At 33.4% G+C, this 17,666-nt stretch overlaps 4 protein-coding genes across 4 annotated transcripts in view; 1 reads left to right on the forward strand and 3 right to left on the reverse strand.

Moving 5' to 3' along the window:
• Window positions 1-1,582: 1,582 nt before the first annotated feature.
• On the reverse strand, window positions 1,583-10,209 carry LOC108909546 (periodic tryptophan protein 2 homolog). Its single transcript, XM_018713921.1, has 16 exons — window positions 10,174-10,209; window positions 10,002-10,114; window positions 9,730-9,953; window positions 9,506-9,677; window positions 9,252-9,435; window positions 8,946-9,198; window positions 8,131-8,298; window positions 7,829-8,081; window positions 7,599-7,773; window positions 7,231-7,541; window positions 7,034-7,181; window positions 6,839-6,982; window positions 3,142-3,319; window positions 3,005-3,079; window positions 1,813-2,032; window positions 1,583-1,757 (listed from the first exon to the last, which is right to left on the reverse strand). Exons 1-16 carry the CDS (start codon window positions 10,189-10,191, stop codon window positions 1,598-1,600), a joined length of 2,796 nt encoding a protein of 931 aa, XP_018569437.1. The 5' UTR covers window positions 10,192-10,209; the 3' UTR covers window positions 1,583-1,597.
• A 377-nt stretch (window positions 10,210-10,586) lies between these two features.
• LOC108909543 (prefoldin subunit 2) lies at window positions 10,587-11,529 on the reverse strand. Its single transcript, XM_018713918.1, has 2 exons — window positions 11,322-11,529; window positions 10,587-11,171 (listed from the first exon to the last, which is right to left on the reverse strand). The coding sequence occupies exons 1-2, from the start codon at window positions 11,468-11,470 to the stop codon at window positions 10,877-10,879; spliced, it is 444 nt and encodes a 147-aa protein (XP_018569434.1). The 5' UTR covers window positions 11,471-11,529; the 3' UTR covers window positions 10,587-10,876.
• Window positions 11,530-11,810: 281 nt separating this feature from the next.
• LOC108909548 (vang-like protein 2) lies at window positions 11,811-14,872 on the forward strand. Its single transcript, XM_018713923.1, has 2 exons — window positions 11,811-12,418; window positions 12,474-14,872. Exons 1-2 carry the CDS (start codon window positions 12,291-12,293, stop codon window positions 14,014-14,016), a joined length of 1,671 nt encoding a protein of 556 aa, XP_018569439.1. The 5' UTR covers window positions 11,811-12,290; the 3' UTR covers window positions 14,017-14,872.
• Window positions 14,873-14,902: 30 nt separating this feature from the next.
• LOC108909549 (toll-like receptor 3) overlaps window positions 14,903-17,666 on the reverse strand; it is a 7,568-nt gene continuing 4,804 nt past the window's right edge. The window contains exon 2 of the mRNA XM_018713925.2: window positions 14,903-15,397. Within this exon, the coding sequence (XP_018569441.1) occupies window positions 15,154-15,397 (244 nt within the window). The 3' untranslated portion in view covers window positions 14,903-15,153. The remainder of the gene's footprint in view (window positions 15,398-17,666) is intronic.

A 17,666-nucleotide genomic window follows, 5' to 3' on the forward strand; every position in this document is an offset into this window, starting at 1 on the left:
ATATGTTTCTTGAGTCGCTGAAATTGAAAACACCGGTGGACCTGCACCCTAACCTCAATATTTCAAGATTTCCTAACCAAAAATTGTGAAAACACTACTAAATGAAGCAGATACATATCTATACAAGCTGTAACATTCGGATGCTAAGCTCATGAGTCATGACAGGTTCATCATAATACGCTATAACCTACGACACGTTAACCTAAATGCGCAATAACCAGCGAAGGTTAAACCCACGACAGGTCAACCTAAATGTGCAGTATCCTACGAGCCCTGAACTCACTAGAGGTTAACCTTAGTACGCTGTTTAGCCCTTGCTGGTTATTGCGCATTTAGGTTTACCTGTCGTGGGTTTAGCGTCGCTGGTTATTGCGCATTTAGGTTAACTTGTCGTAGGTTATAGCGCTTTATGATGAACCTGTCATGAGTTTAGCATGCGAGTGTAATAGCGTGTATATATAAGTATGTGCTTCATATAGTTGTTTTCGCAATTTTAGGTTAGAAAATCTTGAAATATTGAGTTTATGGAACAGGTCCGCTGGTGTTTTCAAATTCAGTGACTTAAGGAACATATAAGTACACTGTATCTCGTTTTTGGATAAATTTTGTTTATTTCCATGTTGTAACGAAATCCCTGAAGTACTAAACTTCAATCTATCATATCTCTATGGAAAAAACAAGATTTTCAAAAAAATTGAAGTGTGCTTAGAAGGGTAAGAGTGGTACTTTGAGATGATTTTAGAAAAACAATTAATTCACGTCATAATCTGACCCCCACTATAGCGAAAAACCGCTATTTTTGCACTTTAGGTTAGAATATTTCAAGAACCTAGGGTGATGGACCAATTCTGAGCTCGGATTCATAATCAGCGCACCAATATCCTTCGGGTACACTAGATCCGGTGTCTGGTTCTGGACTTTCGTAAAATTTTGTCGGCCTGTTATTTAAAAAAATTAAAAACATTTTTTTAAGTTTAACACCCTGTATCTTTTTAACGAAGTGTCTTAGATAAAAATTTTATATGAAATACCACCAAAAAATACAAGGATTTGTTTTAGGTCACTGTTTGTGAATCACCCTGTATAGGAATTTTTTTAACTTGCGGAGCAAAATACCAACTTTTTAATTCAGATAAGTCCCGACCTGCCTAAAGATGATGTTTAAATATTTCGCCATTGCTTTCATTCACACAAGCTAATGCTTGGAGTATCCACAACTTGTGCATGCTGTTAGAAGCGAGCATTTCAATCTTACATCAAATTTTTCATGTATCGCCGCAGGTAAAATTGCATGGATTACAACCTGACGACATTGGGGAGGATGTTATTTAGGTAATACCTAGCGAACATTGTCAGTTTGTTCGATAAATCGCTAAAAGTTTGCAAGATCAACTCCTCTCCTATCTAGATGTATCCAAGCCTTATTTATTGCATCATGTCAGTTTTTTTTTAATGTACTGGTATTTTAGCAACATAATTTTTAATTTTTTTTAATATTTAACACGAAGTTTTTAAGCAAGAATTAAATCCCGCTATATGAGGTGTTCCTGTAACTGTGAAAGGAATATAGTTAAACACAGCCTACTTTCTTAAAACTTTAATCGAGTTCTACATCATTACTTTCGTCACTTACATCACTCCCACCGGCCTCTTCATCATCTTCACTCTCAACATCCATTTTCTCCAATTTCAATTTTTTACTAAACACGTCGCCTAAGCTCGAAATATACTGCAATGTGTACTTATTGTAATCGCATCTGAAAAGAAACAAATCGATTCGTAACATGCCACAAATAAAAAGTGACAACTTACATTTTTGATATCTGATCGTACTTCCTAACGAGGCTTTTCTCTAAGGCGAGCAAAGCAGGCATGTTTTTTTGGGCGTTGATTTTCGGCCCGTGCATGGTCAGAATGTGCTGCGCCCAACACAGGTAGTACTCCAAGTGTCGCGAACTGTCCAAGCAGCTCGCGATTATTATTAATAGCCTTTGAACGTACTGGGTGCCCAGACCGGCGATAATTAGTTCAACTGAAAAATAAAAGAGCAGTTCGTAATACATTATCAATACCCACTGTGATAGTTTCATTGCATATGGAATAAAAACGACACACTAGTCACCAAATATGCATACTGGGGGATCCATTTTGTCGATACATGGGTTTTCGAGATATTTTGAAAAAAAAACATTTTTTAGTTTTAGAAATTTTTTGAAATCTGTAAAACTTTATCATAGCAAAGAATTTCACTGTGGATGGTAAATTCAGATTTTTTTTAATGTGCTTTCCAGAAAGTATAATTTCCTTTGTAACCTTTTTTCATTTTTTTCAGCACATTGTTATCTTTAAAAGCTCTCAAAAAATGATCTTTTCATAAATAAATAGAAATGAAAAAAAAATTATTATAGTGCCCGAAATCACAATTAATGTTGAAAATGAATCTTTTTCATAAAAAAATTGTGAAAATTTTAAAAAATTAAGGCTTTCTTTGAACTCCTAAGTTAACCGTTTTTCTCTCATAGTTTCTGAAATCTCAAAACTGTCACTTTAAAAAAAAAAACAAAAATTATGAAAGCAGTAGGATTTCAAAGTAATCGATACATAGAGTACTATTTTTAGTTCAATGTGTTCTGATTGACCTCTAACACCATCTTCAGCATTCTGCACTACAATCCTAACACCCCGTTTTCAAAATATTACTCTTCCAAAAAAATACCAATATCGTAGATGTCAAATTTTAAATTTGACAATTGACAGTTGAGAGGTTAGGTAAACACACTAAAATGACAAGAGTAAAATAGGCAATGCAATATTAGAATTTTTTATGTCCTTTAGTTCATGGACTACTGCAATCAAGGCGAGTAAAGTGATACGCCATAAATTTTTAAACGTTACGAATTTTTAAAATATTTTGTAGTCACATAAAAATTCCAGAAAAAAATTACAGGATTAGTTTCTATAATAATAAAAAAATATATGTGAGAAATGTACTTTTTAAACTTACTGTCTTTTGTAGGGATGCTTTCGATAACCTCCTGTATTAACTTTGCTTCGTTAAGTTTCATGGACATGATCAAAGCTGCAATCGAACAATCATTAAGGCAACTGACAAACTGATCAAAACTGTCGTTTACGTCTTACCATTCGCAAAATCTTGCTCTTCGACGGCTTCTCGTACCGCGGCAGGGGTAATGCCTATTTGTAAATCCCAGGGATCAAAAACAAGATCTGAGTTTAAAGAGTAAATTAAAAGACCTTCGGTTGTGGCGGCAGCCCATTGCTGCCCCGTCGGAGAAAATTGCAATGAAAACACCCTTACCTAAAAACGATAACAATTTTAGTCCCTATTTGTAGACGCACAAGCTATTGACAAAAGTAAACGTATGAAAAACAAAAGAATTTCAAATATTTTCTATTAAATGGAAATAGGCCTTCACAATTTGCACATTTGGAAACTATGACTTCCTCAAAATTTGCCACGTTTTCAGATATTAGCACATAATGAAATAATGTGGCAAAACATTTTGCAAGGAACTGGCAATTAAAAAAAATGCAGTATTGAAACGAATGTGGTGGGCAGCTGTGACATGTCTTAATTGTGCCATCTGTTAATAGGAAGCTCAACTAAAATCTCATGCCACTTTCCTTCTTTCATAAACAAAAAAGTAATTCAATATAAAAAAATAACCAAAAAGAGCTCTCATGGCCCATGCTGATATTTAAAGTACACTTCTTTAACCTGTGCTACGAATCTTTGAATTGCCATTGTTGTTCTCAGGGCATGCTCCATATAAGAACCCCTAGGTCCAGCCTGATGTTCACTCCAGTTCTTGTTTGTTCTAAGGCTGCTACGAAAAGAACCGCTCTTCAAACAATGGTGGTCCTCCGAAACGTTCCCTAGTCGCCTCTGTAACTGGTCGCATCCAGTACTTGTAAACGTTTCGCTGTTCATCACTATCGGCATCTTCAGTAGTAACTCTGCAAAAGCTTCACTGTGACTGAATAGTCTCAGTTGTCAACAGTAAAGAATGGTGAACAATTGTATTCGATGCGGCCAGTTACATAGGCCGCTGCAGAACGCCTCAGTGAGGTGACTCCATCCATAGCAGCCTTAGAACCAATAAGAACTAAAACGAATGTCAGGTTAGGCCTAGGTATTCCGATAGCAAATTTTCCACCACAGAGCCTAGCCCAAGAACAAGAGCAGCTTAGAGATTTGTATCTAAGGATGTGGAAATGCAGTGTAAGTTTGAATTGACGCCAACAAGAGAATTGAGCCTGACACATTTTGAGGGGTTAGGCCGCTATAGAATTTTTTGTGTAAAAGGTAGCCTTAGCAGCCTTATAGAATATGAGGCAAAAGGTTTTATACATGAATTATAATTTTTTTTAATTTTGCGCTTTTGTGTCGGGCGTCTCTCATACAGCTACCAGCGCTATGAACATACTCACTTCTTACCCATTGATTTATAACTTCTCTAATACACTCATAGATGTCCTTAGGGAGTATGCATGTACAATTCAAGCAAAATTTTCAAACAAAAGTATGTTAGTGTAGCGTCAGTGCACGTTCATGTCTAAAACTCATTTTAAAACTTTAAACGTGTTTTTCTCGAAACACACTTTTTCAAAATGGCACACACCATAACTCCAACAATTTTCAATATTTTCTTTTGAAATTTTAACCACATATTTAAAACAACATTTTGAAGAGAAACACGTACGGATTTTTGGATAAGTTAATTTAAACAATTGTTATAAACAAATAAGTGCCGTTGTTTGTCAAAAATTTAATGTTTTACTTCAAACACTTACCAACTTTACAAAAAAACAATATTTCTACAATCCCGCATCTATTTCTCTAGCTATTAGTCCAAGCATTCTGTCACGGCCTAATGTTAAATTTGCAGAAATTATTACCTGGACAAAAAAAGTATGACCGTATAGGAAATTAAATTTTAAATTGAGTTTCTTGTTTTTTAAACTCGATCCAAAATGATGAACATGGTTAAAAAAAATCGCAAAGTTGCAAAAAATGATTTCTCAAGCCAAAAAAGTACATTTTTGAAAAATTTTAGATTATGAATTATTTTTCGAAATATTGATTTTTTGAAAAAAAGGCGCTCTCGAAAATTGGCTAGATCTTCTCAGCAGATAGCCCTACAGAACTATTTTTGGTTTATTTTCTTCGTAAAGAGTTATATTATCATGCTGTTAAAAAATGTTGACGATTTTATTAAATTTAAGGATCAAAAAATGACTGAAAAAGATGCACTTTTTTTGGGTATGTTTTTTTCAAATAACTATTTCAATATTTATTTACAACTATGTATAAAGTATATATAAAATTATTACAATGAAAACTAACAAAGTAGTATCCCATATTGATAAAATTATTTATCGAATGAAATTCTTCTTTTCTTTGTCGGATTGTCTTTTGATTCATTTTCTTGTTCGTCATCCATATTTTCGTGAAGAAGCATGTTGAAAGCATCAAGAGAATAATCGTCAACATATTCACATTGTGACTCAACAACGGTTTTGTCGAAAGCATCAAGAGAGTCTTCATCTATTTCGATGTTAGAAGGAGTTTCAAGCGCATTGCTGTAAAATGTTAATTGCGCCCTCAAATTTTTTTTTAAATAAAAAAATTATCTCGGCTCCAGGTCTTAAAAACATTTTTTTTTTAATTCATGAAAAAATGTCAGCCGTTCCTTTTTTTAAGTCATTTTCATAAAATAAAAATTGAAATAGTTATTTGAAAAAAACATCCAAAAAAGTGCAACTTTTTCAGTCATTTTTTGATCCTTAAAATTAATAAAACCATCAACATTTTTTAACAGTATGATAATATAACTTTACAAAGAAAATAAACCAAAAATCGTTACTGTAGGGCTATCCGCTGAGAAGATCTAGCCAATTTTTGAGCTTCGTTTTTTCAAAAAATCGATATATCTCGAAAAATAATTCATATTTTTAAATTTATCAAAAATGTACTTTTTTGGCTTGCCGCGGGCTATGCTTGCAGTAAATAGCAAGTATGGGAACATAAATTTAAACGAGTTACAAAAAAAGAGAAAAGAGAAAAAAAATAACGACAATGAAAACAAACAACGAAAAGAAAGAAAGAAAACGATACATACAAAAAAACACTCCATAGACCGATTGAAAAACGACAAATTTCCCAGTCAAAATTCGTCAATCGCAACGATAGAAGGAAGTTAAAGTACAAAAACCGAAAATGGCAACTGCGCTCTCAAATAACCTTGTAAACAAAAAAAGAACCACGGCAAAAAAAAAAAAAAGAAAAAAAAAATTTAATTTTCAATACAGCAAAAAATGTCAGCACAGGCAATAATTACAAAAACAATTTCACAAAAAAAAAAAGAAAATACACACATGAAAAACAAAAAAAAAATATCACTGTTCAACATGAAAATAAACAACAGTGAAAGTGGCACCAGCGGAACGCCGCGATACCAAAAGCCTCCACGACAACACCCCCAAAGAAGCCAGCCAGAAAGAAATATTAAAGAAAAAAAAACACCGTACATACAATAAATACAAAACAAAAAACATAAACAAACAGTTTCTACTACCACCCCTCCTACTAAAAAAAAAAAAGTCAAAAAAACACGCTTTTAGACCCCGACACAAGAGTAAAACCCCAAAAACACTCTCTATATATACTCAAAAAATGACAACACCCTACACACATAAAAAAAAAGACACCATATATGTATAACACCGCTAAAAAAAAAAAAAAAAAAAAAGATGAAAAAATTTTATCACAAAAAAAAAAAACATTTAGCAGACTAAAAAAAACATAATACATTACCTCTGGTTTGAAAACTCTACTAGCCATGTCGCCCTTTCTAACCCCAGGCAGTCTAATACTAACGTTTCCACCCTCCCTTTCTTCCCTTTCCTCAATTAGTGCAACATTACCAAACTCTGTCAATTTTCGTCTGTTGATAAAATCCTAAAACGTAAAATTCTAAAAGTATCTGATAGAAACAAATAAATAGCTTACATCAACTGCATCTAACGATCTGTTTTGGGTAATTTCAAACCTTCGGAGGAGTAAAGACTCTTTCACATTGTAAATACAAACATTTTTAGACTGACCACCAGCCAAGAGACATTCACCATCAGCAGAATAGCACAAACTTGTAAAAGACCTAAAAAAAATATGTAAGAACATATAAAGTGCAAATGGCATATACGTACTTGGCCTGTAAAGATTTCTTTGCTGTAATTAAATCTGTATCAGATCTTCCGCTCCCTAGATCGTTCCTTCCTTCAATAGAAGACACCTGGAGAGAAGTTTTTACGTTAAAAATAGAAATTTGACCATCGAGAGTTGCAACGGCGACATCTTGTCCGTCTGGCTTGAAAACTACACAGATGCCGTCAGCGGTCAATTCGATCGTTTCATGAGCCGAGCCTTTTTCTATGGCATCCCAAACTCTCAGTGTTTTATCCCAGGAAACCGAAGCTAACACCGTGCTGGTCATAATAGGGCTAAACGCCAAACTAGACTGAAAAAAAATAGTATACGACGTAAATTAAGATAAAAATATAATCAAATAACATACCACAGGTCCTTCATGCCCGGCTAAGATTTCTAAAAGTCTGCCGGTTTTCACTGACCAGAGATATATTTCGAAAATGTCCTGACCTCCTGCTGCTACAAATTCTCCGCTACTATCCACAGCAACACAAGAAAACTGAACAGGTCTCGTCGACGTAAAGGTTCTAAAGTTACGGTACCTGAAATTTTTTTTAATAAAATTGTAACTGTTTATTTAACCCTAAGGAAACATACCTTAAAACATCGTACGCTCGTACCGTGCCGTCAAGTGAGGCTGAAACGACAAATTTCTTATTACCACTGAAAGTTATCGCCGTCACGCTGTTTGAATGTTCATTAAACGTTACAAAGCAGAACCCAGAATGTACATTCCAAAGTTTTACTTTGCCGTCTTCACCTCCAGTTGCTAACAACTGACCATCGGTGGAATATGACACGCAGCTCATATTATTAGAGTGGCCTTGCTGCTTCATGACATATGTTTCACCTTAAAAGAAAATAGGATACATTTTTAATAATAGTAGAAAAGTACGTACTTTGCCATTCCCACACAAGTAGCTGTCCAAGTCCACTACATCCGAGAGCAATCCAATCACCGGTACAATTCAAGGAAATAGATGATACCTTTTGATCGGAAATGCTTAAAGAATGTATTAAATTTACTTCAGGCAGTTCATGAATAAAAAATGCCCCAGTTGAGTAGCCTAAAAAACAGTTTCAATAATAATACAACACATAACTTTAAATGGGAGTCATATACAGACTGGCTATTAAGTTTTAAGATCGATTCTATTGTCACGAAGTGCGTGGCGCTATCTATGTACGGTCAACAGAACTATATAGTGGGAGCAACCGAACAAAATTTTATCAGTATACTTGTATCTACCACAAAGTTATAACATTTTGAGTGAAGCGTGTTTTTAATAGTTGTCATGGAAACACACATTGAACAGCTTACAGCAATCAAGTTCTATTTTTAAAGCCGGTAAAACAGTTATGGAAACGGGTTACAAATGGCGACATCCGAATGTGTTCCTGTGGTTTGGGAGGTTTCGTGATGGCCGAGACATCGTGCACAATGATGAGAGAATGGGGTATCCCCGCACAAGTCACAAAATATGTAAATCTTTTAAAAACACTAGAAAATTTTGTTAACATTCGACGCTTCATCTACATTGACATAAACAAATATGGTGACTTTAAATGTCGTAAAGTCATATAAAAACAGTCAATTTTTACAAAATTATTTTCCATTGAGTTTAACCCTCCATACTGCTTTAGTTCTAAGGAGTTGATTTAAAAAGATAATAACAGACGACACTGATAAATATTAGAAAAAAAAATAACTCGCCTGTAACTAATATCCTAGTTTTTCTATGATACGCAGCAGCTGTCAAAACGGCTTGTCTATTGTCTTTTCTTACTTCATCCCCCAAGTAATGCCTGGCAATTCTTTTGTAAAACAATTTATTTACTTCATTGGTTTTATTTCCAGCCTCTTCGTTCACACTCACCTCGTTTAAGGCTGCAGTTATTTCTTCTTCTGTTCTTTCTCGTGATTTGGTCACATCTACATCGTCTTCTTCAGAATCACTAGAAATTTTCTGTAAAAATAAATCTTGTAACAATATTCATGAAATTATCATATAATTTATACCTTCTTTTTTCTTGGAGGTGCTTTATCAATTGGTACCAAATCTTTTGGGTCTATTGTACATTCCCAAACACAAGTTTGGCCATTTCTTGAAACAGTAGTTATATCATAGTTTCCCTCCTCAAAAAAACAACCTACTATTCCATCGGTATGATTGCCCAATGAATATATTCTAAAGTTAGCCCACCTGAAAACATTCTTATGAAACATTTTGAACTTCATGAAAATATGCATGGCAATAAACTTTGAATACTTACTTATCAAGAGGATACAATTTAGTGGCCATATCTTTAGAACCAACAGCCAAAATTCTCGAATCCGTAGACCAATCAAGGCAGGTAGTTTCATCATAAGCGCCGTGGTATACTCTTTCCATAATAAAAGCATTATATTGTCCAGAAAATGGACCAGGTGCTTTAAAAACAAACACTAAAAAGGTACTTGATGAAACAAATTCATATAGGAATAATAAAAGCATTACCATTATTTTCCTTGCAAACGGCAAAGTGTTTACTGTCGGGGCTAAATTTAACAGCACGCACTTTCCTTTTAAATCGATATTTGTGTATAATGGTCTGAGAAATTAAACTTATCATATGTGCATCTCCCTCTTCATTTATAGCAATTAGAGTACATCCATTTGGGCTTAGATCTAACGCATTATAATTGAATCTACTTTCCACAGGCAATGTTGTGGATTTATTACTAAAAATAACATTTTAAAATTTTGAAAATATTCCAAACACGACTTACTTTTTTAAATCAAAGATACTGATTCTGTTTCCTACTGTACTAATAACAGAATTTCCATCAGGGGTAAATATTAAATCTCCTTTTCTGTACACTGTACCTAACAAGTTACTAAACTAAAACATAAGTATTGTAATGTAAATAATTTGTACAAAAAAATAACATATTATCTCACCTTGTATGCAAATTTCATTGTAAAAAAATTAAAAATTTCCAGAAATAGTAAAGCACATGGAACATTTAAAATATGTAAACATAACCTATTTCCTGAAGTTATTTAGTAAATTTTGACATACCAATATTTATCAATTAAATTTACTAGCATTTAAATTACTATTTTTTAAAAATGATGGATACGCGTTCATTGTAATAACGAGTTTGACCTAGCTTTATAAATGTAATTATAAAGTGAAATAAAATTCGATGATACATAACAGTTATCTATGCTGCTATGCAATATGCACACTGACAAGAATTTAACACTCCAGAAGTTTCTTTCAAGTGGGTATGTAATTGTATAATTCCAAATTCCAAGCATAAATAAGAAATTATTTGTAACAAATTAAATATTAAAATGATTAAAAAATATATATTTCCACATATTTTATTAAATAAAAGAATCAGTGCACACTGAACAAACACAATTCTTAGTAAAAATGACATGATTGTTATTAAACAACAAAATAAATAAGTTTAATAACTTTCAACTCTCAAAAAAAATCAGTTTTCATAAATTGTGAACTCATCAACTCCATTTGTCATCATAATAGTATTACATTTCTAACGATATATTTGGTAAACAAATATTATAAAATCAAAATGTATTCAGAGCAATAGCAAAATTAGATGTTAATAAGCAGAGTTCCTTAATTTTATTGTTAAGAAACTAACACATTTCCTCTTGATTCTGAAGCTGCTGCCACAGGTTGTTCTTCTTGCTTTACATTATCTAAACCTCTAAAGCGAATATTGTGCTTCTCTCTGTATTCGTTGATCTCTTGGCCCTTTTTTCCTATTTGTTCATTTAGTTTTTCTATAATTTCTTTCAATTTCTCTTGATTAGTAATAAGAACTGGAAGAACGTCTTTTACTTTTCTTTCAGTTAAAACTCCTCCCACCAACCTAAAGCATTTTCTGTCTTCATTTACATTTTTTAAAGTTTCAATAACCATCCTAAAAAAACTTAGGTTAGGTACATTCACAAATCTATAAACATGCTTTTCAGAAACTTTTTTACTTCATGTCAGAAATTGCGGCAATAACCAAACGTATAAAGCCATATTACTTTTTATATTTTATATTTAAATAACAGATGATGCATACCTGTGCTCATTTAAATCCAATTCAAATTCCGATAACTTGCCTGACAAAGCTCTTTGTTCTGCTCTTAAAGTTTGAAAACCATTTAATATATCCTCTGGACTTGGCCCTTTTGAGGATTTTTTATCCTGTTTTCCAGAATTACTTGCCATTTTTAAGATTTTCTAAAATATCCCGTGCTTAATGAAAGAAAATGACAAATGACGGTTGACGTATGACAAAGAAAATTGAGAAATGACAATTCAATATTCAATTCATTACCAACACAAAATATAAATGTTCCTGTTTGTAATTTGAATAATTTCACCCTTTTAAATTTTCCCTGTGAAATTAAACCATGAAAATTGGGATAGAAACATTTCTACTGCAAAATAAAATCACCTTTCAGTAAACGGTTATTTTTTATATACATTTTTATGTGATTATGGTCATTTTAACATTTCCTTACATGAAAGAAATTCTGCCCTGCTGCTCATACGGTAGCCATGTTGCAGCAATAATTTATGGGGCAATTAAAATTGCTCGCGAAGCCTTGCGTTCTGTGTAATATAATATTTCAGTTTAATAAATTTAATGGAAAGTACTATTAGTTTGTCTAAGGAAATGTGTTAATTGTTCCATCTACTGGCTTTAAAATTAGAGAAGTGCAAAATTATTTATAATTGAAAATAAAAATACGGAATAATTGTTTTTGTTCTCAAAAATAATGAAGTGATAGTTTCACTGCCTATGTAGTCAATATTTGTGTAGTAGTGAAAATAACTTGACACAATAAAAGCAACTTACATCTAACTGGTTATAACGGAAAATTGTTAAAAGAAAAAATTCATGACTGTTTACATGTTGTCATCACTAAAGCATGTCATTGAACTCGAATTTTTGATTATTTCTCTATGGATTAATAGTTCTGCTTAGCAAAGTGTTAAAGGGAAAGGGCCCCATGACAGTCTTTTCTCAACTTTTCATTAATTTATGGGTAATGAAACTGCTAGAGACATGGAGACTGAATCGGTAAAATCTGAAAATAGCTCAAGATCTAGGAGATCTAGGAGTCATCGAGATAGAAATAATTATAGACAACATTCGCATCGTAGTACTAGGTAACTACAATTTTTATCCATGTTGGTATTTTCTATAATATGAACATTGTTTTAGGAGTAGTAAATCGAGGAAAAACGAAGACATGGCTCCTTTCCAAACCGCTGTGACTTTGACACCTGATAATCGGGATGGTCAAGAAGTTATAGAAGTCCAGATCCTGCCACAGGATGATAACTGGGGAGAAAATACCACTGCCATAACAGGTAACACTTCAGAACAATCGGGATCAACGGAAGATGTTAGCAACTGGCCAGGTGAACCTGACACGGGGCTCAGTTTTATGTGCCAGCGTTACATAGGAACCGTATTTACTTATATTCTATCCATTGTGGCCTTCTTAAGTCCTCTCGCTATGGTAGTGTTGCCAAAATTAGGGTTTTTCCCTGCTCTCTCGTCTCGATTAGGCCTTGCGGACAGCGCAAAGTTACTCGCCTGTGGCGCTGAATGTAAAGGCCAGTTAGTCTCCTTAGCCTTTAAAATGGCGATTCTTGCTGTTGGTGCTTGGGCGGTTTTCCTCAGAAAACCTCACGCTACACTGCCAAGATTTTTCCTGTTCCGTGCCGCAGTTCTGGCCTTCGTTTTAGTTTGCAGTTTTGCTTACTGGCTGTTCTACATTGTGCAGGTCACGGAGACAGCTAGGGCAGCTACCACGCCTGAGGAAACCGTCGATTATAAAGCCTTAGTGGCGTACGCTTCTAGTTTGACTGACACATTGTTATTTATACACTATTTAGCCGTAGTTTTAGTTGAAATTCGTCATTTACAACCGATGTACTATATCAAAATAGTACGTAGTCCTGATGGGGCGAGTAAAGCCTATGGAATTGGTCAGTTGAGTATACAACGTACCGCAGTGTGGGTACTTGAAAAGTACTACACAGAATTTCCCATTTATAATCCATATTTGGAACGTATCCCAGTGTCAAAGTCCCGTAAGACTTCTTCTAGTTTTAAGTTTTATGAAGTAGATGGGGTGAATAATTCCCAAATTCAGCAGTCTCAGTCACGTGCTATGTTGGCGGCACATGCCAGGAGGCGGGACTCAAGTCACAATGAGCGATTTTATGAAGAACATGAGTACGAGAGGCGAGTGAAGAAACGTAGGGCTAGGTTGATTACAGCAGCTGAAGAGGCTTTCACACATATTAAACGTTTACATAACGATCAAGTGTCCGCCATTCCGATGGATCCGCATGAAGCAGCACAAGCTATATTCCCTTCTATGGCTAGAGCGTTGCAGAAATATCTTAGAATTACAAGGCAACAACCCCGGCACTCGGTAGAGACTATATTATCTCATCTCGCCAATTGTTTGAGTAACGACTTAACACCCAAAGCATTCTTAGAACCGTATTTAATAAGTGATCCGGTGCTGCAAAACGACAAAGAGAAAAAGGAAGTCCAAACGTGGGCTTTGATTTGTGAGGATTTATTGACTAGGCCAATCGGTGACGGCACTTTGTTTCAGCTTAGACAGAACGATGTTTCTTTGTTGTGTGTTATTAAAAAATTACCTCATTTCAACATAACGGAAGAAGTGGTCGACCCCAAGAGCAATAAGTTTGTTTTAAGGTTAAACTCGGAGACGTCTGTATGACCAATAGAAAATTCCAGATCTTTCGATAGACTGATTTAGTTTACATATCCAGTATAATGAATGTAGCATAACCTCGTACTAGTTTGTCGTAATTTATACTGGAATTTTATTCAGTGCCTATTAGCTTGTTCGTGGTTTAACGTAAATTTAGTAGTGGTTACAAGAAGCTAAGTGTTGTGAATTTGCACAAATGTTTTTTATTTTTTTACAAGTCGACTAGTGGGTACTGAATAATTTGTTTTTCTGACACGTGTATGTTTCCCAAAATTGTACATGAAATTTTATACAAATTCCTCAGATATTAAAAGTATGAATCTATACCAAAAGTTATAAATAATTAAAATGAACAAAAATACTTAGTAACCGTCAGCTTTATTATATTTATTATAAGTTTTACTTTGTACCTAGAATGCAAGTCGAACAATAATTTTTGTATTTATTTTTATAATGTAATCTTTAATGTGATATAACTGTATTTTTTTGTACTTAATTTTACAGCTGCTATGGTGTAATGCTCAATATTTTTTTATAATTTATTTCCATTATTACTTAAGTTAACAAACAACAAACATTGGCAACTCTCGCACAAATGTACTAATAATATTTTACTCTTGATTCCATGACATTTTCTCTTGTCCTGAAAATATGTAATACTCGATACTCAGTGTGCAATTTTATATGAAAGAACTGAAAACAATTTTTTCCCTTAACAATGTGTAAGCGGTATCAAGTAAGATTTATTAAGAATTCAGTATTCTAAATGGATGACATTAATGTAAATGTAGCTTTTTATAAATAACTGTATGTAAACTATATATAATGTAAAAGTGTGTTAAATAAATGTACTGGTTTTTGACTTCATAGTTTATTTAAAAAAAGAAAGTATAATAAAAGGTAATAACAAATTTTAGGCTTCAAATATAGAATACATTATATGAGATATTACTAAAATATGTACAGGGAATTTATTAAGTGTGTACAATATTTGCAATTTCAAAAGTAATTATATAATTATTTGGTGATTATTATAACAGAAATATGCAAAATTTAACATTGCTAAGAATTTAATTAAAGAAAATTGAGACATTATATTTTCAGATAATCACAAAAAATATCATCGTAGATGATATTCAGAAATTATTCACTGGTCGAGGCCAAGTTATAAGGTGAGTTTGGCCCTATATGCTTGTTGCCTAACCAGCTTGTAGGGTATCTTATCAAATAAAATATTAATCCGATGAGAACTAACACTGCGGAGACCAAAATGATGATTAGGATCCTGTGGGATTTTTTGCCATAGACGGCTGGGTAACAATCGGGCAAGTCTTTTTCTTTCAAGTCTAATATGCTTCTGTGTCTTATTTCGGAAGGATAGAAACATCTGAAATAATAATGTTCTTTAGGGGAACTTTTGGTTTTATTATCTTTAGTTTTTTCTGTGACAGTTTTCATATAAAATTTTTTCTAAAATAATATGTATTTTCCTGCCTCATGCCATATCTTTGTATAAAATAAAAAATGTCCTAAGACTAAAATAAGTAAGTCAAAATGTAAATATTTAAGACAAAAAAAATATAGTTTCAAAAGGAAAAAAGTACTTAGTAATTTTTTAGAGTTCACTTGAAATAATATGATTAGTAACATATCAGTATAATTTTATGGTAAAAGTTGAATTTATAAACAATATAGGGTATAGGTCACTTTGTTTTCGAGATATGGGATATTTAAAATCGTAGATAAAGTGATTATACTTGAATAGTTATTTTTATTTAAAAAATTGTTTTAATGCATTTAGCATTTAGCAATATGAAAACAAAAGAAATTAGTGTGTGCCTTCAAAATTAACACTCCTATAAGGTATAACGTGCCTTCATAAGTGTCCAAGACATTAACGAACGCTGTTGATCATTGGGTGAGCAAATTTTAAAAAATTTGTAATGTTAAATGTTACCAAATTTCATAACTGACATTAACATTATGACATGGGACTTTTCATTACATTTTATGAAGCTGTGTCCAGAGATTTGCTTGGTTTCGGGCATTTATGAGGACACTGTTATTAGCCTTCATAATTGTTTACAAGTCATGTGACCGTCCAGCTTAGGCAACTAACATTACACGGCTGGTATTGTCAAATAAAAATCCCTAAATCTTGGCGTCACCAATATTAATGATTCGTTTACAATGAAGAATGACAAATCGTTACTTCTAAGTTCGAGATAATGAGATCGCTGATTGGTTGAATAAAATCTCGTGAAAAATGACACCAATCACTGGCCGATGAAACAAAATGTTGTGTTTTTATGTAATCTTGATCTTATTGATTTAATAATTTTTGATTTTACCGAAAATGTAATTGCCAACCTGAAGAAATAAAGTGACTGTTCCAAACAAAATTCAAAAAAATGTGTACAAAAACCTATATCAAGCACAATATGCTCGTGGGTAATGATTAATGAATAATTATAAGATGAATGCCAAATTTAAAAATCAAATCTGCCTTTTTTTTAATCAACAAAAAAATCAATTTTATGTGCAAACTCAACTCACCTTCTATCTCGAATGTGAAATATTTCCGGAAACATATTTATGGAAACTTCTCGCACTGTTTGTTAATTTATGGTGTATAATATGGGCCAATAAAATTTGGTCTAGTATTGTAGGTATATCCTATACCTGGGTGCCCCGTAAAAACGAAACGAAGTTATAACTCCTTAGTTTTTTATCCTTTTTGAAAAAAATTGCGTTTGTGACTTGGAAAATATTATATTTACTTACTATAATTTTTTTAACGGCTACAGGAGATTTTCAATTTTTTTTTTCATGAAACGATAATTTTATTTATTTTTCTGGTAGATTTTTTTTTCTCAATACAATGATAAACAAGGTAATTCAGGTTTAATCTGGATAACTTCAGAACAGGTTCAAATAATGTTCATTCATGATGTAAACTTTTATTAAATCGCACCGTTTCAGAGTTAGAAGGCGTTAAAGTAGGAATTTTTTTCCAGTTTTTCTCTCATAACTTTTGAACTTAATAATTCTTTTAACAATGATTTTCACAAACGCCAGTTTATACAAATCACTGTGAGTTTTGTTTTTCATGGGTTTGCTATAACGTTATTGATGAAATTAACGCGGCTGGGTGCTACCTCAGGCTCTATACTGTCACGAATTTCATTGAATCTCAGAAGCAAGGCCATATATCGAGAGAAAAACAAGAGACGAAAAAGGTTTAAAATTAATGAGGCAAAGGTGGTGTGCAGCTGTTTTATTAAAATTAATGATTTTTTTTTAAGTTTTGAAATGTTAGAGGGAGGTAGCACACAAAATACACTTCTAACAGGAGTAGGTGGTTCAAGCTTCGGCGTGGGGTCACGCGGCAAAAAGCCACTTAAAGTCATTACAGGCTGTGGAAAACATAGCCCTCCGCACGGCCACCGACGCGCCCTGGTACGTAAGAAACACTGACATATTACGAGACTTACAATACACAAACGCTACACAGACAATAAGACAAAACGCGGAGAAACGATTTGACGTAGCCGCTAGACATGACAATCCCCTCCTCAGGCAAGCCGTTGACTACGTACCCGACGTGACCGACAAACACAAAAGACCTAGACACCAACTTTTTGACCCTGGGTGAC

The sequence above is a fragment of the Anoplophora glabripennis genome, unplaced genomic scaffold (genome assembly GCF_000390285.2).
Source record: "Anoplophora glabripennis isolate ALB-LARVAE unplaced genomic scaffold, Agla_2.0 scaffold385, whole genome shotgun sequence".
Lineage (NCBI taxonomy): Eukaryota > Metazoa > Arthropoda > Insecta > Coleoptera > Cerambycidae > Anoplophora > Anoplophora glabripennis.